The 26799-nt window shown below is 34.6% G+C and overlaps 1 protein-coding gene across 11 annotated transcripts in view; it reads right to left on the bottom strand.

Moving 5' to 3' along the window:
* Positions 1–3354: 3354 nt before the first annotated feature.
* LOC138713875 (putative RNA exonuclease pqe-1) overlaps positions 3355–26799 on the bottom strand; it is a 203417-nt gene continuing 179972 nt past the window's right edge. For all 11 annotated transcript variants that reach the window (XM_069846353.1, XM_069846354.1, XM_069846355.1 and 8 more), the window contains 2 exons: positions 21383–21459; positions 3355–6382 (listed from right to left, as the gene is read on the bottom strand). In XM_069846353.1, the coding sequence (XP_069702454.1) occupies positions 5957–6382; positions 21383–21459 (503 nt within the window). In that variant the 3' untranslated portion in view covers positions 3355–5956. The remainder of the gene's footprint in view (positions 6383–21382; positions 21460–26799) is intronic.

Genomic DNA, 26799 nt, shown 5'->3' with positions numbered 1-26799 from the left:
CTACCCACTTTTCTGGACGTTTCCTTCTCACTGCGTCCCAGAGGCGACGGAGGGTTTCTACGTACAATTCTTTCGTTACAGTACGACCTTCTGGAATGAACTCATGGTGCATGAGACCCTGAGAGTCGAAGAAAACTTCCAACATAACTTTGCTTTAAGTGTGCTTAAATGCGACAGGCTCATGTCAGTAGATTTACTGGCATGAAAAAGAACTCCTGCGGGACAAAATTCCGGCACATCCGGCGATGCTGATATAACCTCTGCAGTTGCGAGCGTCGTTAAATAAAACATAACATTTAAAATAACTTTGCCTTTGGAAGTGTCCCTAGGAAATTTTTGCTTCCGAGGAGATGTTTTCGATTTCCACTCAGATGACTGTCGTTTAGGGACTGGGTCGTACAAGTAGCACCAGTTTCATTTTGTTTAAGAAATCACCATCTTCATCAGCCATACTGATCATGTCCCCAGCAAAACACAGAACTTGATGTTTGTACTTTGCTCTGTGGACATAATTACAAAATGCGACGAACAAACAAAACACTATGATAAACAATTGCCTACAACTCAAAACCAATAATTGCCATTATCAACAAACTTTAAGGAAATGACATCATGAATGTTACCAACAAAACAAATGTATAATATCCCTTGTTATATATTAATACGAAAAATGGCAGTAAAATTCCGGGAACTTTTTGAACCTAGTAGTATAACGAGACAAAATACTCAAGCAAAAATCAAGTTGAGCTTAATAACATATTTTCAGTACCGGTAGCGCGGAGTTTTTGACCGAATGTGTCTCCTCATTTTATAACGCATACATGTCTTCTCCTGGGTTAAGGAACCATCTATACCAAACTGTATCATAATTAACACGTCAGTGCATATTTTGTATTTTAAGAATGTGTTTCTTCTATAAACTTTTATCACTTCTTGAGTTTATTTTCCTTAGTTTAGCATGTGATACTCGAATAATCCTCGCATATTTTTTGTAAAAATTGGCAGCTGAATATTGGGGTGCAAGTATTATTTGCAGCAAGGTTGGTACCCTGTCCTTGAAGCAATAGCATGTGAGATCAATTCATTGGATGGAAGAGAAGACGATATGCTGTGGCAAGATGGCGACGATGGTGACTCCAATGCCAACAGCTCTTCTGCCAACAACGACGAATGTGATGATGAAAGAGGTAAGTTATTTTTCTATCAATATTTTGCTGTTCTTACTCGTGCAAGACGCAAAATTAAAATTCCTTTTCTTTTATTGCAGGTGCTGGATTGTGTTGCAACATGACCATTATAATAAATACATCATGTAACAATTATTCTTTGTAATAAAAATGAAAGAAAAAAAAAACAAAATTTTTTATTTTCAAGATTTCTTTCCATAAAATTAGGGTGCGGAGATTATTGGAGCATATACGGTATTATACTTAATTAGAATACTTTGTCTTATGGCAGACCATGAAATACATGGTAAGTTTGGAATTAAAATTATCCCTAATGTATATACGAGTATTTCCACACATTTCTCCTTTAAAAAATGGTGGCATTGTTGGCAGTGACAGTAGTGGTAGCTTACTTAGAGCTTTTAGAGAACCCGGAGGTTCATTGCCGCCCTTACATAAGCCCGCCATTGGTTCCTATCCTGAGCAAGATTCATCCAGTCTCTATCATCATATCCCTCCTCCCTCAAATCCATTTTATTATTACCACCCATCTACGTCTCGGCCTCCCCAAAGGTCTTTTCCCCCTCCAGCCTCCCAACTAACACTCTATATGCATTTCTGGATTCAACCATACGTGCTACATGCTCTGCCCATCTCGAACATCTGGCTTTAATGTTCTTAATTATGTTAGGTGAAGAATACAATGCGTGCAGTTCTGTGTTGTGTGACTCTCCATTCTCCTGTAACTTCACCCCTCTTAGCCCCAAATATTTTTAATGATTATTGTTTATGAATTGATTAGTAGGTCGATCTATTCCAACCCTTATTTAGGGCGGCTTTTTTTTTTTTTTTTTTTTGTTAAAAACTTATTTGTTATCATTAGGGCTAGGATTTTGATGAAATTGCATCTTTTTTCTAGTAAGCCAGAAACATAACCGCTTTAGTATTTATATGTTCTGTAATTAATTGAGTGTTTTAAGACATATTTGTTAGGGCTTTTTTTTTTTTGCATTTTTTGCCTGTTTCAACTCATAAGAGCATCTTTTGTGTTATTATGACATTTTTTAGGCATTTTCATTTAATTTTGGCCACAAATTCCCATTACAAATACAAAATAATGTTTATTTCCTTTAATTTTTTGTCTACATATTTTGTCCATTAATACCCTTTGTTTTTTACTTGGTTATTTAACGACCCTGTACCAACTACGAGGTTATTTAGCGTCGATGGAGTTGGTGATACTGGTATGATATTTGGCAAGATGAGGCCGAGGATTCGCCATAGATTACCTGACATTTGCCTTACGGTTGGGAAAAACCTCGGAAAAAACCCAACCAGATAATCAGCCCAAGTGGGACTCGAACCCGCGCCCGATCGCAACTCCGGATCGGCAGCCAAGCACCTTAACCGACCGAGCTACGCCAGTGGCTACTGTCCATTATTTTGTATAATATTTTAATCGTTTTTCTACACAAATATTGCTCTTTTAACGTAGTACACCCCATGTAATGGATCAGTCCAACCATCCCTTCAATATAGACTCCTCTGTATTTGCTAATTCCGTATAAGAGTGGCCTTGTGATGGGTTACATGGAAACTACATCAGGTAAAATAATTAATTAAAGTGTACCACTTAGCAAAAATTATGTACAATTAAATAAACTTAAATGTTGGTACTAGAATTTAATTTAATTACTAATCTAAATATTACATAGCACAAAATTCCTTTTCCTACTAAGCCAATTTTAGAATGTAAGATCAATTTTAAGGGCATTTTTAAGAGCATTTTTGAAAGACTTTTAGGTCATAAATGCATTGTTTTTAGGACATTTTTTTATGATTTATAGGTCATCAAAATCCTAGCCATAGTTATCATTGTGCCTGGGTATTTAAAACTTGTACAGTTTTCAAATTCATGTTGGTAAAATATAACATTATCTTTCTACCAATCTTCTAGAAGTTTTCATGTATTTAGTTTTACTTTCATTTATTTCCAAACCTAACTTTCTTGCTTCTTCTTCAAATTCTTGTAATGGTCCTGCTAACGCTGCCTTTGTTCTTGCAATTAAGGCGACATCGTCTGCATATGCTGGCTGCTGGGTTAAACGGTAAAAGGTGGTGATTGAAGTAAAGAATTGGGAAGAGTTCAAGGAAAAGTGAAGTTTGTGGGTAAATAAATACAGAAATATACGAATTGTTGCCTTCGTTAGAAAGCTGATATATATACAATATATTTAAAATTTGCCTATGTAACAGTAGAAATTAATATTGATGAAGATAGTGACAATGAAACTCAACTTGTGTTAAAGACAACAAACAAGGGCGGTTTCGGAGTTACTGAACAAGCGACTTCGTAATATTCGTTGTCGACGTTTAAGGGTTAAAGCGTAGGTGTGGTACACTGGAGCAGGGTAGCTGTTGGAACTGTGTCTTTGACGTTTTGAAAAAAGTAAGAGAAAAACTAGATAAAGAAGAGAGAAAAAATGCTTCAACGTGACAAAAATATGAAATCTTAATCTAATCGTGATCACAGTTCCCATACTTACAAGAAATGATACATTGGTAATCTTATAACTAAAAAAGAAAAAAAAAAAAAAAAAGGAGTTTATGACTTCCCTATAAATGTATTATTTGTTACAAAATTTCACTGGGGATCTTAATTCGCAAATTCCACCAAATGTTGTATACAAGTTGGTCTTGCTCTCGTGCGCTTATCTGGTGGTTGGATGCCGCATCATGCTGGTTAGAGATGCAGGAGATATCATTCTCTTTGCTTGACAATGCCACGTAAAAGCAAAAGCACAATGAATTGGAAAGGTAAATGACATCATTTCTTGAGGCTCTCGGCTTTGGATGTTGTACCTGGAGTATTGTGCTCAAATCCTGCTACATGGAGAAACACAATGCTTTCTCTATACTTCGTCTACTGAGGAAGTACTGGGTGGCGCAGGTAAAAGTAGCCCGCCTCCCGTTTGACTGCAGTGCGATATTTTAACTGATATTCTATCGTATCGTATCAACGAAATGAGTAAACAGCTACAACAATGGACAATTTTATGCAATATCGATTGTTAGCCCGTCTCCCGATTGAATGCAGTGCGATCTTTTGACTGATATTCTATCGTATCGTATCAACGAAATGAGTAAACAGCTACAACAATGGACAATTTTATGCAATATCGATTGTTAGCCCGCCTCCCGAATGAATGCGAATGCGATATTTTGACTGATATTGTATCGTATCATATCATAACGAAATGAATAAACAGCTACAACAATGGACAATTTTATGCAATATCGATTGTTAGCCCACCTCCCGATTGAATGCGAATGCGATATTTTGACTGATATTGTATCGTATCATATCATAACGAAATGAATAAACAGCTACAACAATGGACAATTTTATGCAGTATCGATTGTTAGCCCGCCTCCCGATTGAATGCAATGCGATCTTTTGACTGATATTCTATCGTATCGTATCAACGAAATGAGTAAACAGCTACAACAATGGACAATTTTATGCAATATCGATTGTTAGCCCGCCTCCCGAATGAATGCGAATGCGATATTTTGACTGATATTGTATCGTATCATATCATAACGAAATGAATAAACAGCTACAACAATGGACAATTTTATGCAATATCGATTGTTAGCCCACCTCCCGATTGAATGCGAATGCGATATTTTGACTGATATTGTATCGTATCATATCATAACGAAATGAATAAACAGCTACAACAATGGACAATTTTATGCAGTATCGATTGTTAGCCCGCCTCCCGATTGAATGCAATGCGATCTTTTGACTGATATTCTATCGTATCGTATCAACGAAATGAGTAAACAGCTACAACAATGGACAATTTTATGCAATATCGATTGTTAGCCCGCCTCCCGAATGAATGCGAATGCGATATTTTGACTGATATTGTATCGTATCATATCATAACGAAATGAATAAACAGCTACAGCAGTGGACAATTTTGTGCAATAATCGATTGTTGGCATTCTTTCTGTCAGTATTTCATCAGTCGAATTACACGTGACTGTTCCCGTTCTGTAAAATGATTTACTCGATAGTACAAGAAATAGTGGAAATTGTGGAAGCGTATGTGAGAACAGGTTCAATTAAGGAAACCCGCGAAATTTTCAGGGACAAGTTTCCGAATAGAGGAAAACCGGCAATACAGGGTTTGGTTAAAATGTGGCGCGCCACGGGATCTGTGAAAAATACGGAAAGAGAAAGAGTTCCTCCTGTTCGCACACCAGAAGTTATTGAAACCGGGTGTATCTGAACATGATTAGACGTGCACAGCTGTGTATCGATGTTGTAGGGAGCTACTTTCAACATCTATAAAATCTTTTCAGCACTTCGCTTCTGTATTTACTCTATACTTACTCGAGCTACTTTTACCTGCGTCACTCTGTATAAGCTGTCATTAAGCAACCAGGCAACGAGAGGTACTTTGTCAAGATGACAGTTACGGTGAAGCTGCTGTACTCTTCACAATAGCGTAGTCCATTTGCAATGTGCTTCTATGGACCACCACGCCTATTCTTGGAATAACTGAAGAATGATTTTGCACACAGTACTGTCGGATCTCTTTCATGAAAGTCCAGACTGTCTTTGCTCCTTCAGTTGTCACCAGTACACGCTCTAATTTCCCACACACGGACAAGACAGATGAAAGCTCTCATTCTGTCGCCATGGCAACCTGTGTGCTCCTCAGTGTTCAGTTATTCCAAGCACGGGCTTCGCTCCACGTAGCAGGATGCGATGCTGTTTAGAAGGTGGAGGTCCCCTCTTCGATGTAGTGCTGAGTGCCAGGGGGCGCCTTGTACGTGGGGTAGTTGGGGGTGAGCGCGTTCTGCGCGAAGAAGGAGGAGTAGTCCTTCTTGACCTTCTTGGGGCGGAAGGCCGGACCCTTGGCCAGCGCCTTCCTAGCCTCGTTCTCTGCCGCCGCCTGCATCTTGTAGGCCGTGGGTGGCCACTTCTCGTCCCCTCGCATGCCTCCTTCCACTACTCTGATCGCCGCGGGCTGGGACGTGTACACTGGGGGTGGCGCCTGGCTCACGGGGGCGGCGGGTCGCAGTACGACGGTCGCGGGGGGCGGCTCGAACACGGTGGCGGTCTGCTGAGGGGCCAAGCTCGGCACCTGGTCGAAGGACTGCTCCCACGTGCTCTGATCCGGCTGTTCAGTCACCGGCACCTGTCAACAAACGAGCAGAATCGGTTTATATTTGACCAGTCAACGTCAGCATCCGACTGAATGTTCGAAGATAAAGTTTCGCAGACTAGACACAACATCAGGAGCACTTTATCATAGTCCACACTTGTGGAGTAACGGTCAGCGCGTCTGGCCGCGAAACCAGGTGGCCCGGGTTCGATTCCCAATCGGGGCAAGTTACCTGGTTGAGTTTTTTTCCGGGGTTTTCCCTCAACACAATATGAGCAAATCTTGGGTAAATATTGGTGCTGGACCCCGGACTCATTTCACTGGTATTGTCACCTTCACCTCATTCAGACGCTAAATAACCTTAGATGTTGATAAAGCGTCGTAAAATAACCTACTAAAATAAAAAAAATAAAAACTTTATCATATACAAGAACACTGACATTTTCTGTGTAAACAAAGGAGTAAAAATTGAAGGAAATTTACTTTGTGCAATTAAAACAAAATATTTATAATTAAGGGCGGAATTCATAGTAGTCACTTATAAATGAGTGAACCCTTAAGTGGTTACTTATACCCATTTCTAATTCATAGTTGTCCCTCATTCACATTGTATTGTATTGTATTGTATTTATTAACATTCCATGGTATTCATACATGCTTACAGCTAGAATATGGAACAAGTCAAAAACTTAATACTATTATAAAATCTTAATTTACAGTCACAGTCTAGATGAAATATATACAGACGAGATTTACAATATAGTCTACTAGTACAACACATAGTTTTAGTATCAATTTCATGAAGTGTTATTGAATGTCATGAATTCACCTACAGAATAGAAGGCGTGAGAAATTAGGTACTTCTTTAATTTGGCCCTAAATAATTTTGTTTTTTGAGTTTCATTTTTTATATCGATAGGGAGGCTATTAAAAATTTTTACTGCCATATAACGCACTCCTTTTTGATAGCACGATAGACTTGCCGATGGAGTATGAAAGTCATTTTTTTGACGTGTATTTATGCTATGAACTGTTGAATTAGTTACAAAGTTTTCACGATTACATACGAGGAAGACTATTAATGAAAAGATATACTGACAAGCCATGGGCAATATTTGTAGTTTTTTTTTTAAATAGACCTACACGACTCCCTAGATTTCGCACCTACTATTATTGTAATTACTCTTTTTTGTAATAGAAATATACTGTTACTATCTGTGGAATTTCCCCAGAATATTATTCCAAAACTCATTACCGAGTGGAAGTATGCAGAGTATATTGTTTTTAAGGTATTGATATTTACTATCTTTTGCATAGATCTAATAGCAAAACAAGCTGAATTTAGTTTGGGGGTAATTTCTTTAATATGATTTTTCCAATTTAACACATTATCGATTTTTAAGCCAAGAAATTTGGTTGTTGTTGTTTCTAATAGGGATCTATTGTTAATTATTGCGCTAGAAATTTGCGACGTTGAATTTGGACAGGATTTAAATTGAATTATGTTAGTTTTGTTACAATTTAATACTAATTTATTGACTGAGAACCAGTCACATATTTTGAAGAGAATTTCCTCTGTTGAAGATTGGAATGTGTTGGAGTTATTGGCTGTAATTACTATACTTGTGTCATCTGCAAATAATATGGGATGACCTACATCTTTTATAAGGGGGGCAAGATCATTTATAAACACTAGAAAAAGTAGGGGACCTGATTAATTAATGAGTGATTACTTAAGTGAGCTGATCTGTACCCTTAAGTGACCAATCATTTTCAAAAGGGATACTGAGAATGATTTTGAGGATTACAGTTTTATATAGTAGGCCTAATAGGCTTAATTTATTTATTTAAGAAATTCACTACTACAGAACATGTGTTCCAATTAGTAGGATATCTGATTATAACTATAACTAACATGCAACTAGAATTTAACATATCATGAAACTATTGCTGTATATAACTATTCAGTACAATAATATTGATAACTCGTTGTTATAGCAACTCCACATGTAGAGCTGCTTTCGATTAGCTCAATGAGAGTCAGCTTTTGTTATGACGTCATGTCCGGCAGCTGTAAGTGAGCACTCATTACGTGAAAATAAGTGTTGTCTATGAATTCGGAACTGACTTAAGGGTTCCCTTATTATAAGCAAACACTTATTACTTAAGGGTTCACTCATTTTATAAGTGACGACTATGAATTCCACCCTAATTGATTAACTAGCGGTCTTACTCGAGTAATTATGTAAGTTTGTGCGGCTTACAGCTGTTTCGGTGCTTCATCACACCATCCTCAGAGCCTACTATAGTCCGGATCAGCTTACTTAATACCCTAAGGGTGAAACCTAACAATTTTTCCACTATTACTAAATATGCTAGTGGATCGTAGTGATTTTCTAGCTCTCAGGTTGAATTTTCTTTTACCAACTTCGTTTCGAATTTCGGGTACTGACAAATACTACAACTGGCAGTTATTTTCTAACTATTATGTTGGCAGCAATGATTTCGGTTTACAGTAATGCAAACTGATGAAAATGCAAGTAAATAAATACATTTTTAGGTTAGGTTTCATTAATCGTAAACTCTTTAGTCAAAGCAATAAATTTCATGTTGCCTGGCAAAATAAGTTGTAATATTAGATCATACTAATCCTAATTACCAACATAATAGGCCTATACGAGTAGTCCAGGAGGAAAATATACTATTTCATAAATAAATTATTGAACCATTTAGGAAACACCTTGCAACATGAAGATGAGATGTGATAAATAAGCAAGACATTATTATAATAATAATAATAATAATTATTATTATTATTATTATTATTATTATTTCAGTACGTAGCATTGTGATTTTAGCCTCTTTGTGATTCTGGTATTAGTTGGCAACACTGAAGAGACGGCCAAATTAGACTTTTGGGAACTACTCTTACGTGATCCTCACTATAGATCTCGGTGTCGTCTCGAACTTCTCTGCCTGTTATGTGGGTGCGTTTGATTGTTGAAAGGTGTTGAAAAGTGGAGTCAAATAGTGTGTGTGTACTGAAATTGATATGTGTGTTGAGAATTTGATCGGGGTGTGTTTAGTGTGTTTGTATATTTCGTATTGTTCTAGTGTGTTGAGTTTTGCCTTACTATAAAGACTATAAATCTTGAGATCCCGGGTTCTATTCTCATGTTGAGCATGGAAATCTGTCTTAAAGAGACTATTTAATACTTTGACTAGAAAAAGTCATGTTTCTGGAGCTCGTAAATTTCCAGAAGTTACCTGATTAATTGTATATTAAGAGTGTCAATAAGAAAAAGCACATTGGTGTTCCCTTATTAGAAACGAATTTATTTACAAGTGAGATATGAATGTTTAAATAGATATAGATTGGGTCGTCATAAAATGGTGGATTATGTGATTTTCTTTCTTAGAGTGGGTTTTATTTTATTTTCATCCTCAGTTATTTAATTTTATTTACTATTCAGGTTAACTGTATTATATTTTAAATTTATAGTCTAATTAATTTACTTACATTTCTTAAGTAATAACTTAGATTTGTACAGGATTACTTTAATTTTATTCTGAATGCATATGTCATTCTGCCAAGACAATTACCGATGGAAAAATGTCTGTGGTTTGTGATTATTTTAAGATATACGGCCTAATACGAATTCTTTTCACACATCTAGAAATTCTAGCTAAGTACTTCATGTCTTATACATACAGTATGTCCAAATTACCATTCACACCAATTATAAAACTTACAGCGAGCTGAGAGTCTATTCGAATATTCTACAAAGACATTTCATTGGTTTTTATGTATTTCTGAACATCTTGATTAAAAAAAATATATTTCGATTCTTATACATGCATTGAAGTTTCTTTCTGGCATGTGAGATTTCCACCGCAGAATATCCAATGTTCGTGTTCTACAAGACCGCAATTCTAGGCGTTGATGCATGGCTGAAAGAGCTCGTGGAAGCTCTTCATGACACGTTGAATTATTTCTTTTGGAATGGCCTGAATTTATTATTGTATTGACGTTTTCAAGTCCCCAATAGTGTGTAATCGCCGGTAGAAAACTTTCTCTTTGAAATAGTCCCAAGAAAGAAGTCTTGGACTGTCAGTTATTAATTTTGTCTGTATTCACCTTGTATAACGGAACGTAATGAGAGCTTAATGATAACTTGAATATTATTTATATTACTAAAGAGCGATAACAGAATATAAATGATAACTTGAATATAATTTATATCGCTAAAAATGGTAAAAAAAATAAAATAATAACTTGAATATTATTTATAACGCTAAATAATAACAGAATATAAATGGTAACTCGAGTATTATTTATATCGCTAAAAACGATACTTACAACTTACTTACAAATGGATTTTACGATAAAATAAAATAATAACTTTAATATTATTTATAACGCTAAATAACGACAACAGAACGTAGATTTTATTTTACGACGCTGTATCAACATTACGTTATTTAGCGTCTGAATGAAATTAAGGTGAAAATGCCTGTGAAATGAGTCCGGGGTCCAGCACCGAAAGTTAGCCAGCATTTGCTCGTATTGGGTTGAGGGAAAACCCCGGAAAAAACTTCAACCAGGTAACCTGCCCCGACCGGGATTCGAACCCGGGCCACCTGGTTTCGCGGCCAGACGCGCTGACCGTTACTCCACAGGTGTGGACTAACGATAACAGAAGACAAGTAACTTGAATATTATTTATACCGCTAAAGAACGATAACAGAATATAAATGATAACTTGAATATTATTTATATCGCTAAAAATAACAAAATAAAATAACATGAATATTATTTATAACGCTAAATAACGATGACAGAATAGGCCTATAATTAACTTCAGTATTATTTATATGCTCACCTTAGGAGTCTACTTATGAGCAATTCCCTGTGACAACAGGAGGCCCTTACCCTTACGGGATGTGTACGGGCTAATTTATTATTATTATTTATATCACTAAAGAACGATAACAGAATATAAATGATAACTTTAGTATTATTTATATCGCTAAAAACGATGACAAAATAAAATAACTTGAATATTATTTATAACGCTAAATACCGATAACAGAATATAAATAACTTGAATATTATTTATATCGCTAAAAAAACGATAAAGTAAAATGATAACTTGAATATTATTTATAACGCTAAATAACGATAACAATATTATTTATATCGCTAAAAACGATAACAAAATAAAATGATAACTTGAATATTATTTATAACACAAAATAACGATAACAATATAAATGATAACTTTAATATTATTTATAACGCTAAATAACAATAACAATATAAATTATAACTTTAATATTATTTATAACGCTAAATAACGATAACATAATATAAATGATAACTTTAATATTATTTATATCACTAAAGAACGGTAACAATATAAAATAATGATAACTTGAGTATTATTTATATCGCTAAAGAACGATAACAAAATAGAATGATAACTTGAACAAGGCTGGAACTCACAACCTTCGAATCATTAAGTGAATACACTACCGCTGCTCTACCAGACACAGATGTGAATGGCTTCTGCTTAAACATCTTAGTTCCGAAACTGCTTCTATAAGCACATGTATCACGTAACATCACCTTTATCCGAAGTGGACTTAGAAAATATTCGCTGTTGACGAATGCTGCCACTTTTTTTTTACAGCTGTACATTAGTCCAACACGTAACCATAACTGAACTCCCTCGAAAAAGGCTGTAACATCAAATTAATGAAATAGGTCTATGTGACCAGCGGAAAAAAGTAATTTTGAAGCATTCATTTATAACAATGAATAATTGCATCCAATAGCTGAATTGTTCTTGGAAAATACTTTATTATTATTATTATTATTATTATTATTATTATTATTATTATTATTATTATTATTATTATTATTTTATAGATATTTTATTAACCCTTGCAACTCTCAAGATTATTACGAACAATATATACAGTAGGGGAGAGTCGGGTAGTATCGGACATCGGGTAATATCGAACAGTGCGTTTCTTTCATCTACCACCATATGGTAGTACCTGAATGACATGGTTACGTTTCTCTATGCGACATCACAGAAACGTAACCATGTCAATCAGGTACTATCATCGTGTAGTAGATGAAAGAAACTCACTGCCCGATATTACCCGATGTCCGATACTACCCGACTCTCCCCTATATCGTTTTATTGGAAAACAATCTCCTGAATTTACAGAGTGCCATTATTGAGAAGGACAAGGTAAAAATGGTGTCAATAGAAGAAAAGAAAAGGAGATCATAATTAAATATGTAAATTAGATTGATTTTTAAATAATTGCTGATAAGTTTTATTGAGCGAAAGATTACCTTAGGTATAGAGATGATTCCTCAAATTCCAATGGAACCCCGTAACGCTGTTCATGGTCTTCATTGCATAGTTTCAATGACTGCTGTCGTAGTCATTGGTTTCGATCGTGAATTATTTTGATAGTGGTATAGAAAACGTACTATACTCGAAATTGTTTTAATTATGTCTTTTTGGTCTAATGGTTTTGTTTCTTTACGTACCTATTTGCATATTTTTTCCCATTGTAATGTCATTGTTTTTGCTTTACATGAAATAACTATCTCGACTCTAGCGTATATGGGTCTTGCACGCCATCTTAAAATACGTTACAATTAGAGATGGGAACGATATATCGGTTTTACGAAATACCGATATTTTCGTTTCGATATATAGATACTCGTGTATCAGTATCGAAATTTTGATTCAATATATCGTGTAATATATCGGTTTTCTCATAAATTTATTTATTTATTTATTTATTTATTTTTTATTATTTTTTTTTGTCAACAACAAAATCCACACTAGAAAACTCCGATAATTCTACTACTGTTTAAATATTGTTATCAATGTTCTCCAAAGCAGAAGCAAATCTCATCTGAAAGGGAACCGTCTGACCTCAAAACGGGTATCAAAACTTTTATTTCTATATTCTGAAATGGAAAGAGAAACAAAGATTTAATATCGATGTGACATTTGTTTACGGCAATGATTTCTATGCACAACCTAGTACTGACATTCTGTTTTCTTATTATATATTTTTAGTGCATAAAAATTCTATCCCTATAATCATCACCATTGTTGTTTGGAATGTTGGAGTGTAACAATAACTTGCAATGGGAACTTACTATAGAAGGATTGTATCAAATCAACTGTGAAGTTTGTTAAAACTTGTAACATTCTAAGTACGGTTTACTTACATTTAAAAATAATTACAAGCTCTATTTACTTACATTTAAAAATGGTTACATTGTTAGGTAAAAAAAGAGCATTATATCTGTGTCCTAGATTGAATTCTATATAAAATTGGAATAATTGAATCGTGTTCCAATATCAAATACTCAACCATGTAGAATTCACGTAACTCTTTCCCATTATATCATTTAAGCTCACCTTACCTCCACCATAATTTTGATTTAGGCTAGGACGTACAGCATAATGGTATTGAAAATGTATTGTTTATTGTTACAATTTTAAATTTATGCTTTTGACTGTTATGATGTTAATTTCAATGGTGAAAAGGAAAATTAAAATTTAAGTAAATTAATTTTAATACAGTAAATGCACGCCTGAAAATGCAATTTGCTTACGGAATAGCGATATATCAATAATCGTGTTTGCAAAATTTGTCGATTATCGAAATTAGGTTTGCAATATATTGCAATATCAATATATCGGTATTTAAATTATTTCCTCCATCACTAGTTACAATTTCCTCAACCTGAGGGGTAGAAATAGCATTTCAACTAATTTCATTCTTTGTTTCAAAATGTTTAATTGCAAGAACACACGAATTAAAATATTAAATTAATTAATTCCGAGCAAACTTTCTTACAAAAATATATAGGCCTACTATTGTGTAGTTATTTTTATGAATTATTTATTTTAAATGATCATTTCCTTCATGTTTTCAGTTCAAGCCGTTGAGATTGTCATCTTTGATTGGTTTAAACGGTCCACAGACAGAGCGACATATTGTAGGATAGACTACGTCGTACTATAGTAAAGGCAGAAGAAATAGGCGGGTTTTTGGTCTTGTGCGGAAACTACTCACTCCACACTTTCTCTAGCGGTTTATGACCTGAACAAAGAGACCTTCCTATCGCTGCGTTCGAATGCTAGTTGTTGACAAGTGCTCGTCTGTGATACTACTGTGTTATAGCTTGTTCACAAATATATATGTAATAATAATCAGTATTTTAAAATACTAATCATCCAAGTAATCGCTATCTTGTCTCAGTCAAGCCTTGATATCAGAAGTCATACTAGAGGCGTTATTTATCAAGTTTACTGTTTTTTGAAAGAGATTGTAAGGGCATTAAAAGTGTCCTATCATCAACGCAGATAGCCAGTGCCAAGGGGTGTGTTGTTTCTCTAAGATCGATTCAGAGAAATTTTGCAGAACGATTTTTTAGTCGTACTTGTGTTATTTGTTTTGTTAAGCTAAGCCATTCTTAAGTGTGCTTCTAATACATAAGTATTTTCTATTACGAAACTCGTTCATGTTATAATAACGTAGGCTACATTTTCTACACACGGCAAAATGTATATTAAATTTTTGCACTTTAATTTTTAATTTTCTCATGATTCACAAAGTTGATAACTGTATAAACATTATTTATTATCTACTATTTCATTACAATATTCTGAAAACGCATAAAAACAAAATACTTGTGTGTAATGCTAAAAATTTTATTTCTCCTATATTAGGTTTACATTACATAATAATAATTATTACATTTGTGAAATGGCCAACTTGCGAAATATTATAAATGATATCTCTAAAGTCTGATTATTGTATGCAATGGCAGAGGGAAGGGAACTGGCCACCATAACCCATTATCTCCTGGCTTAGTTACTTCATGAGTGATGCCTTATTGTTGTCACTTATGAGATTCAGACCTGTGTTCGGACAATTGACTAAACAAAACAACAATATTCAATAAGTTAAGGTATTTGTAATTACTAGAAATCACGTTATTTTATTTGTTCTTTTAAGTTTTCCTGTAGTGCAAAATATGTGAATGAAAGAGTAAGTTATTTGGGACATGACCATACACCCAGCAGGTTCTGAGGAGTATAGGAGTCGGAGTAGTGAATGAGGGGTTCGCCATAACCGCCTATTTCTTCTGCCCCTAGTATAGAAGTTGGAGATAAATTGGTTTAGACATGCCGTTCGCTTTTTTCCTCACAAACGTAAATAACTGTAGCTCGGCAGGTAGTATGACTTTACTGATCGCTAGGTAAGGTAGATTTACCGAATTATTTTACAAGCCCATATATTGCGAGGGCCTTTAGATAACCTTTTTTTTAAATACAAAAATACGAAAATGTCTGATAAAATGTAATTTTGCTGGTATTTCGCAGAACCACATACATTTTGCATTTTATGTTCAACTTCACATTTTATGACGGATTAGAAAACTGTAGTAATACATTTAACATGCTTTTAAACATAAAATGATTTATTTTGACAGCATTTGGGCACATTTCCCATTTACCGTTATTGCGAAAATCTACCATCTCTACTGATAGCTGAAAATGTGAATATTCTCATGTCGGTGGTGTTCGCGGAGTGGTGATGCTAAATCACATCTTATTCAGTTGTCTTTGCTCAAAATAATAATTAAAATATGTTCATGAAGACCTTTTTTCTTCCAGAATTTTGTGTTCATAACATTGAACAAATCTACAATTTAGCTCTAACTTTTTTAATAAAAGTCGTAAAATAATATAGAAACATTTTGTTAATACTAGGCGTAATACTGTATATTAGCTCTTTTATCTGAACCGAAATGTATTATATCAACAAAATCTGGGCAGATTCATTCTTTGTACTATGGGCCAAAATTATACACCAGATTATTAAATTAACAAATCCAGAATTAAGTAACATTAATGTTTTCAGTAAGAGAAGCAAATATTCATTTTATTTAAATTAAAATTGTCCATTATTTAATTTTTTCGTAGGCCTATTCCCCCCCCCTCCTTATTTCAACTATTATTTGTCTCAATTTCTGCTTACAATTTTATTTATATTACTTTACTTTTACTATTAATACCGTATTTTTTTTTCGAATAACTCGCACTTTTTTTTTCCGAAATATAAAAGTAAAAAATACGGGTGCGCGGCTTATTTGAAATGAAGTTGGCAACACTGCCCGATTTTCTGCCGCGCAATTCATAAGGTGGTAGCTCATGCCATTTTCTTCAGTAATTGTTAACATTGTTAAAATGGCGTTTGGATTAGCCTACATTGTGTTAGAATCAAGTTCAAGTATGATAAATGTGTAGTTTGTGCGTCTTATATTTTCAATGGATTCGTGATTATGGGGCACGCGTATCGCTGCCTCGTGTTGAAAAGAGCTTCAGAAGTGTAGCATCTACAATCAGCTGCTCCGATCTAGTTCCGTCCTGGAACAGGACTATTGTAGGCGAATGATGGCGATGAAAACATCGAAGACTAAAGAAGTTAATAGTAATGGCAGGTACTGTACTTATTACAACAAACCACAATAAAAGCGGTTAATTTACCAACGTGTAATATTAATATTGCAGGATATCGTGTTAAAATAATGAAAGTAGTATCTCGTACTCATCTCTTTTCTCTCTCTTTAATTTTGAAAGTTTGCAACACAGAAGAAATAATATTGATATAAAATGCCTCCATAATTTATTAACAAGTTATGTAAATAGTCATCTACTGTCCAGGATAGCAATACATGTACCAAGAGAGAACTGTAGGACCAGTAAAACATTTAATATAAACTATGCTAGGACATGTTATTACAAGTACTCTCCACTTCTTAGAATCTGTTCCTTCTATAATAAACTGAGCAATATTCAATATTGACATCTTTCAGGATAGACCCACACTCTTGAGAGAAATAAATACCAGTAGCGTTCAAAACACTCCATAAGTATTTTGCTAATAAATAGGTCTTAACTGGTTTGCATGTTGTATTTTTGGTCTTCTTTCTTAAATTATTTCATATCAATTATCATTATGAACTCACTCCTAATTCTGACAACGTAAGTTTAGTTCGTCAGCAGTTATTGTATTATTGTTGCTAATCTGTGACTAGTTATTTGCATTTCATGTTTTCTTCATACTGTAAATACTTTTGTTTTTGTTTACCGAGATTTACATGTAATATTTGCTTAATATCTTTTGTTGAGTAGTATTGGATTGTAACTGTTTAAGTTTAAATACCATTATTATATGTATTACTACTGTTATTTTCATTTTATCTACTCTGTAATTACATTGTTGAGTGGATTAAATAAATAAATAAATAAATAAATAACGTAGACAACTGCATGCGTGCAAGGCATGCGCATAGGTTAAGTTTGAAATGCGTCCTGTTCTAGGATAAAACTTATTATTAACTGAAGTATTTGTGTTTAATTGTTTTTAATTTGTTGCCGAGAAGCTACATTTGTTGAAAGTTTTATTTTTGTATTTTGGGGGCAGAGCCTTTCAAACTTTGTGTGCGCGGTATATGTAATTTGCAATTTAAATAAATTCCGTATTAAAAAGTAAGTTTTTACCAAATAAAACCCAAAGTGATCGAAATCACCAATAGTGTAAATTACCTTTAAGTCCTAAGTTAGCAACCGTTATTAGCAACAATATTGGGAATCATAATCATATCCCTAGATACAAACTACGAAATAAAAAAGTGATGTTTAAATGATATAGCCTACTGTAACGTACGTTGTGGACAGCATGCAGTGAGGTTAATTTTATTTAGCACTATATTTAGGTCGCAAAGGAGCTATTCTGACATTTCCTTTCAAGAGATGGGAATGAAAATTCTAGAACTCGGCCTGCATAGCTTCTCTCCGAATTCCAGTGTTAACATTTTCAACTTCAACTACGTCCAACGACGAAACAGGGACACGTGTTCAGTTAAACCTCGCTAAGAACGCACACAAAAAGTATGCATTGTATTGTCTTTGAGATTTTAAATTTTTCTGACGACAAATTTAAAGATTATTTATATATAACGTAGTAAAGTTCGGATCTGTGCAGATACAAGATTATACGTGTTCATTATTTTTCGAAAGATGGGCATGACAGTCAAGCGGCCGTACTTGGAATTACAGCGCTACGTTGCCAATTTGGGCGACCACTCGATCAGCTGATGCGCGCTACCAGCTGACGTCTGTAGCTATTAATATTGTTTGAAGGTTTATTTTTCTTTAAAATCGGGATGATATGGCTTTTTTCCAGTCGGATGGGACTTACTGGAAGCAAGTAAAGAGATAGGTTTGGAAGTAAATCCTGAGAAGACAAAGTATATGATTATGTCTTGTGACGGGAATATTGTACGAAATGGAAATGTAAAACCAGCGTTATTGCAAAAGTGATGGAAAGAATGGTAGCATCTAGACTTAACTGGTTCCTAGAATACTACAACTTAATAGTTCACAGACCGGCTTCAGACAGAATCATAGTACAAGTGAAAATGTACTTCTACTAAGCCAAGACATCAAGGAAGCTTTCAATAGACAAGAGGACAGCTTAGCAGTATTCATTAATTTTCAGTCAGCATATGACTCAGTCTGGAGAAATAAATTAATTGAGAAGTTGCAATCAATAGGTGTGAAAAGTAACATGCTGAAATGGATAACCCAATTTATTTCACAAAGATTTTGTGCTACAAAATATAATACATACATTTCCAAATATAAACAAACACACCGAGGACTTCCACAAGGTGCTGTTCTGAGCACAACACTCTTTAATATTTATATAAACGACCTTCCATCAATAATAAAAGCTTCAGAAACCAAAATTGCTTTATTTGCTGACAACGTAGTCATTTGGACTCCAGGCTCTCCAAAACAACCTAAATTAATTAAAGACAGAATAGAAAAAGCCCTAAACAAAGTACATGAATGGAGCTCCAAAAACCTCATGACTATTAATGTAGAAAAAACAACTTATGAATTATTTACACTAAAATATAAACCAATGACTATTAACATAAATTATAATGATAAACCACTCAAAGCAGTTGATGATGCCAAATACTTGGGCATCGCTTTCGACAGAAAACTTAGTTGGAAAAAATATATAACAAACATCTCAGAAAAGGTTGAAAAGAAACTGCAAATCCTGAAAAGGTTAGCTGGTGCTAAATGGGGCTGCTCAAGGAGAGTCCTTAATACAACATACAAAATGTATATTAAACCAAACCTCTTGTACTGCTCTGAAGCATTAATAACAGCAGCAAATGCTAACATCCATAAACTTGAACAACTACAAAATCAGGCTCTTCGTCTAATCACTGGAGCAGTTAAATCCACACCTGTTGATGCCATGCTTGCCTTAACACAGACCCCATCAATAACAACAAAAATAGAAGAACAAGCACTGCTCCAACATGAGAAAATGTTACGACTGCCAAACTCTCAATGGACAGAAAAGAACCTCCCTTCTTCAATCCTTAAAACTCATTGTAGTTTCCTAGAAAAGGTAACACAGATTAAATCCAAATTGAACATTCCTAACACCAGAGAAATTTTACTCATAAGAGAAAATCCATTGGAATTATTGCAACCTACCTTCAGTTTGGAATTAACAGAGGAAATAAGTAAATCAGACACACCAAAAGAAATACAAAAACTTCTAGCACTGGAAACGATCAATACTAGATACCCTACAGAAGAATGGCTACGCATATATACCGATGGATCCACCACAGAAAACCTTACTGGAGCTGGAGTTACATGTACACATTTTTCCTTTTATCATTCTGTTGGCAGAGAAACAACAAATTATGATGATGAAATAGAGGCTCTCCGACAATTATTAAATCTTCCCTTAAATAAATATAACAAGACAGTAATTCTTTCAGATTCTAAAGCTGCAATTCAGGGAATATGTTCAAATGCTACAAAGAAGTCAACAAAAATAAGAGAATGCTACAAAATGCTAACACAACTCCAAAAAGTTAATAAGATTGTCCGTCTCCAATGGATTCCAGCACACTGTGGAGTCATGGAGAATGAAACCGCAGACACACTTGCCAAGAAAGGCACAACAAAAAAACAAAAGTCTAAATTTAATTTCTCGTATTCCTCAATAAAATGCTTGATCACTACAAAATTTTCTCCTTCATACCTACAAGAAATAGAATCAAATGCTAAAGACAAAAAACGGATTACACTACTTTCCAACCCAGATATAATCCCCCAGAGACCAAGGAAAACAGCAGTTGCAGCCTTCAGACTATTGACAAATCATGACTGTCTAGCAAGTCATCTCTACAGAATAGGTATCTCAGCTTCACCCATATGTGTCCTGTGTAACGATCCAGCAGAAATGAATGAAGACCACTTGAAGACCTGTGAAGCATTAAGATCAGAAGAAACTACAGTTCAAAAGTATTGGAAAGCACGACTGCTAATGGCTTCATTGCCAGATGCAAGGCACTACACAACAACAACTTGCTTCCAGTAAAATCCCCGTGTTTTCCCTAATCGTTTGTGGATTTTCTCCTAACATATTCACGTCATCCGCATAGACAAGCAGCTGATGTAACCCGTTCAATTCCAAACCCTCTCTGTTATCCTGGACTTTCCTAATGGCATACTCTAGAGCAAAGTTAAAAAGTAAAGGTGACAGTCCATCTCCTTGCTTTAGCCCACAGTGAATTGGAAATGCATCTGACAGAAACTATACTCACCACGTGGGAACTATAATATTGGCAACTCAGCCGTTGTTACCATAGCAACAGCCATCCCACGCTATGTGTTATAGAGTTGTTTTTCCGATCGCAGCGCTAATATCATGCCCCATCTTTAGTAAAAAAAAAAAAAACAGGTATAGGAAGTAGACATTTCAAAAGTGGTACATGGCGCTAGCTGCTGCAACTTTGCAACACCACTGAGAACTGTCAGAACCGCTCTCTTGGCAGTAATTATTTTGCGTGTAAAAATTTGAGCGTCACTGTACCTTTGTGTAGACCGGCTGTTCTGTGACGATGCGCTGCGGATGCTCTGGCGGAGGGGGCCACGCCACTCGCTTCAGACCTGAAAAGATGGGCATCGTCACTGCAAGTCCTGCTGTAGCCTGTATACAAGAATCAGGACCGGATTTAACCCCTGGCCATGCATTTCGTACCCTAAATATTGTCCACGCTTTAACTATACATAATACCACAGTCTAATATATACAGCCACGAAGCTCAATACTTACTAAATATGCAAATATACAGTAGATAGTTGCTCACCACCAGGATCGCTACTATCGCCTCCCTAGCAGACGATAAAATTATTGTACTTTAGATATCGTGTTCTTTTGAAAAAAATAACACCTTCCTTCCATTATTGAAATATGAAATACATAAAGTTTATATATTATTTTCATAAAGTATATATTATATTTTATAAACTCACCTTCCTGTATCTTTCGGAAGAAGGATAACTCTGACATCTTTTTCTTACAATTTATAGTGCTACAAACGTCTCCTTGTCCCATATTATTATTCAAATTATTGTATTTTAGCCATTTACAGTTATTACAACCGATAACGAACATTTCACAGTTTACACAACTTTTCACAACAATGCGAAATACGGCACAGTCAATGCCTTTTCGATCCAAACCGTAATGTACCATATGTTCGAGTTTTCTATTTCAGTGTATGGAACTCAGTGAAATATTATATTATAACTTTATTGCGTATCATTGCTAAGCTTTATTTAGTGTAATGTATCCATAAGTTCCGTTTACTTCTTGTTGCATAATATGTTGCAGACATAAATTACAAAGCTGTGTTATTTTAATGTGAAGAGAATTTTACATGTTAACATAATCTGTTCGCGTCAACATTTTAAGTTTAGAATTGAAGCTATTTTGAGGTTTAATAGAAAAGAATTTATATTGTGATTTTAATTTAGCACATCTACCTTCCTTAATTGTAGACAGAAAATTTACCATACCACTCCTATGAAATTAGTGTACTTTCGATTGTGTTACTTCGTCTCTTAGGTACCTAATTCAGTACTCAATTGTAGTATTAAAATACAGACAAATTGAATGTGCAGGGTATCATACATGATATTATGCTTAATTATAATATATAATTGCGAATATAGGAATATAAGTTAAATATAGTAAATATAACCTATAATTTCCATATGACATAACATACATAACTACGTAATGGCAGGGCATTGGAGACAACTAAAATTAGACAGAAAGGGGCAACTGGTACAGTAAACCCTAGATCATATGATCTAGAAGTAAACATAACCTATAATTTTAACATACCTAAATATCTTGCGGTGCAACTGAAAATTACTGAATCGTGCTTAAATGAATGTACAAGAATTTCGCAATATTTAATCGAAATAAAGGCAGGTATTACACATACGAACAACGTAATTTTCACACCAAAAATAATGACACCTTAACTCGCAAGTGAATTATCTCTGAAATGTCTCATAATCATTGTTTTAAATGTTATTAATGCAATTACACTACATTTTAGAGAAATACATGTTGCTGTTTATGCATTCCAACTAATTTATATGGTTGAAACGCCGCCCTGCGTGATCGGGTTAAGCGAGTCACATGGTTTGTCTTACGAGCTCTATTAGATCAAGATGACAATGGCACAGTCTATTGTTCCTAGTACTCACAGCGCTTCAAGCGGCTAGCAACTATCGCGAGAAATGCAAAAAATCATCCTAAGTTTCGTGACTGTATCACAGTCTACTATATACAGTCGCGAAGCTCAATATGTAGTAAAAATGCAAACATGGGTAGTTGCCCACCACTAGGATCGCTACTATCGCCTCATCATCGCAGATCTCGCTCCTAGTAGACGACAAAATATGTTACACTTTCGTTGTGTTCTTTTGGAAAAATTAACACCTTCCTTCCATTATTGAAATATTAAATGCATAAAGATAATTTATTATTTTAATGAAGTATATTAAATTCCACCATAAACTCGAAGATACCTGCAAGAAATAGATTAATATTATTTTTGTTTGTGCAAAACCAACTGAAATTTAGTATAATCGCTTCACTCATTCAAGATTATAGCGATAATTAACTATGAAACCAATAAATATTAATTTTCATTTCCCTTTACAACAATAATAATGGAAATATGAATTAATGGAGTAACTTACGTGTACCGGTACTTGTAGTGTAGGCTTACGTAGTTGAGGTTAAGCAATAATAATCACACCAGAATTGGAAATAAAACGTGATCAATAAATTTTATTGTAACAGACTTTTTCTACGTCTCTAGTAAAGTAACAAATAAAAATAACAACAAAATTAACAGCTATAATTAAAAACATATCCTTTGAAAAAAAAAGTAGGCCTAAGCAATAATAATCCCATCAGAATTGAAAATAAAACGTGATCAATAAATTTCATTAAAACAAACTTAATTTTTCTACGTCTCTAGTAAAATATTATTATTCCAATTATTGTATTTTAGCCATTAACATTTTCATTACAACCAATAACGAACATTTCACAAGCATCAATGTGAAATACGCAACGAGCTAGCACTCGATGAAAATACGACACAGTCCAAAGTCGACCGTGGACAGTCTATTGTTTCTAGTTGCTAATCGCTTGGAGCGCTTTATCAGGAGATTTGCAAAAAATCACCTCAAGCTTCGCGACTGTATATAGTAGACTGTGGTAATACACTCCGTGTTCAATTTTGAATGATAGCTTCAGGCGCTAGTTTCTATATATCCACGAGATCATCATCACAGAGCGAGTTAAATCCTCAAGGCATAGACAAACAATGTAGGCTATGTATGTTATTGACATTGGATATAGTTCTTTTGTTTTGTTAACAAATGAATATAGTCGTGTATTAAAAACGAGGAATAAAATATGGCATTCATGTTATTATTACAATTAAACTTCATTCAATTTTTTAAGGGCGAAATAATTGTTACGACAGAACATTACAAATTTATTCTTGAAACTTAAGCCCGCACAGGATTTTAGTTGAAGAGCAATAGGCCTATCGTTATGATGTTGATCATTGCGTGAATGAATTTCTGGCCGATTGACCACAATGCCAGCAAAATCCTTCTGAGGATATAAAGCTAAATCCAATATTTTCTTGTTCAGATGATAAAATAATGTTTCTGAAAACGAACAAAATTAAAAAAAAAAATTAAAATACTAAGTGTGAAACTCAGACATTCGTAAGTGCCACAAATGATTAAATCAGCAAAATCGTCTGTCTTTGGTTAGGCTCGGCAAACAAACCTATGACGTCGTTAACATGAAGGTGAGTGCCTGAAGCTCTCAGTTAACATTGGACACGAGATATGAGGACTCCAGCGGACGCATGCGCCCTGGACCAAATAATAGAATACCGATAATGCTTATAAGATGATTTTTTATATTAATACAAAAGATAAAGTTGTACCTTATCCCGCTTAGGGCAAAACGGCGTGTAGAAGTGACGCATTCTGGTAAAAGACCGCAAGAATAAGGACAATGAAAATTGGTCACAAAGAGACATTAAGTTAAACATGGTTTTACCACGTTACCTTTATTCCTTTCAATTAGGATATGTCACCACTCATTCAATTCAATTACATTTGTTCCAGTACTAGCAAAACAACATTTTTCCAACAATGAAATTATGTTCAACACAAATTCCACACAAAAAAAAAAAAGAAAAGGAAAGAAGAAAGAAAAAGAAAACGGAAAATTTTGTCAGATTACTATTTGTATGTTACATCTTACCCTTGTGCACATATTGCCCTGGGTTTAAAGGGAAATCCGGTCCTGGAGGAAACCTTAATTATCAAGAAATAAAATACTGTATAAAGAAAAGTTGTGTGAAGATCGTTTTGGTGTTCAGAATCAAACCTTCTGTAAACTTATCCGTTATCACCTTAGAGAAAAATATTGTAGTCGGGACGTTGAGTATGAAACTATTGTTTCTATGTATTTCATTTGTTTTAATGTTTCTTTGTATTTCATTTGTTTCTTTTGCATGTCATGACATTAAGGTTTTAGGCCTATATTATTTTTGGCCCATCGCTAAACGGACAGTCCTTTAAATTGTGGTTGCCACATCACCCAATTGAAAAAAAAGAGAGAGAGAATACAAAATACCACGTCGATAAACATAAAAGTTCATGCTATCGACAGAATTATAGCCTTTGATAGAATGCTGGCACTTTCAATTTCTCGTTATACAAGTATACAGCGGAAGATCTGTGATGCTGAAAATAAAACAGATTTCAAGATTTTCAGGAGAAACACGTTTTCAGTAGGTCCATATTTGATACCTAAAAGTAGTTTTCAGCTAGCCCTTTCTCTGTCTGCCTGGCTTTTTATAGCGACTTCTCTTAACTGGTTATTTTTTGTCTAACAAGCAAACATTCTTATGGGGGCAGATAAAGAAATTATTTTTTTCTTCCACCATGTTAATAATGTCAAAACAAGTGATTATACAAATTTTGGCCACTCGAACGCAATTACTAGGGCCGCAAGAAAAGTTTCCCTAAGGCCTTTTACAAAAAGAAAACACAATTTAATGGAAAGATTTATTGGATCAGATACAAAATTGTTGGGCTATTTCCCAACATATTCCTCACCGGAATTGAGACATTTGTCATATCGTGGGATCAAGCTTTGTATCCCTTTGTTGTAGAAATATGCCACCTGGGATCAGAATAAATGTGTAACGGCCGTCTGCACCTCTCTGTTTATCCCACGGTATGACAAATGTCTCAATTCCCGTGGGAAATATATTGTTCCAATAAATCTTTTCATGAAATTGTGTTTTCTTCCTGTAAACGACCCCAGGGAACTTACTTTCTGGAGAGCCATCGTAATTACGCTCGAGTGGCCAAAAATTGTATAAGCACTTGTTTTGACATTATTAACATGGTGGAAGAAAAAAATTAACTTTTTTATCTGCCCCTATGATAATGTTTAGTTGTAAGATTATACACGTATCACTCAGAACTTCAATCAGAGGTAATGCATACGTAACTACAGACAGTTAATAGAAGCTTTGCATTAATCACATACAGATGGATAAATAACAATGACAATATTTACGGGATATTCTGATGTGCTTATATTATACAGTATATCAGTTGATTGTTAATTGAAGAGTCCACTGCAAGAATGATGGATGTCACTTTCTTGTCGAAAATGAACCAAGACTGTCAATGCATAGCTTAAGACATATAGAATGTACATACAGAGTTATATGGCATTAACACTGATAGTCATTGTCCAGTAATGATCGGAAAATCACAGTTAAGCTTTGAGCGCTAAGCATTTCAAACTTTCAATTGCTTCTCCTGCAAAATGTATTTCAAATGACATCCAACATTCTTCCACTGGACTCTTCAATT

This window comes from Periplaneta americana, chromosome 14 (assembly GCF_040183065.1).
Source record: "Periplaneta americana isolate PAMFEO1 chromosome 14, P.americana_PAMFEO1_priV1, whole genome shotgun sequence".
NCBI lineage: Eukaryota > Metazoa > Arthropoda > Insecta > Blattodea > Blattidae > Periplaneta > Periplaneta americana.
Note: the sequence above shows the minus strand (reverse complement) of the source record. Positions and strands in the feature narration are given on the sequence as shown.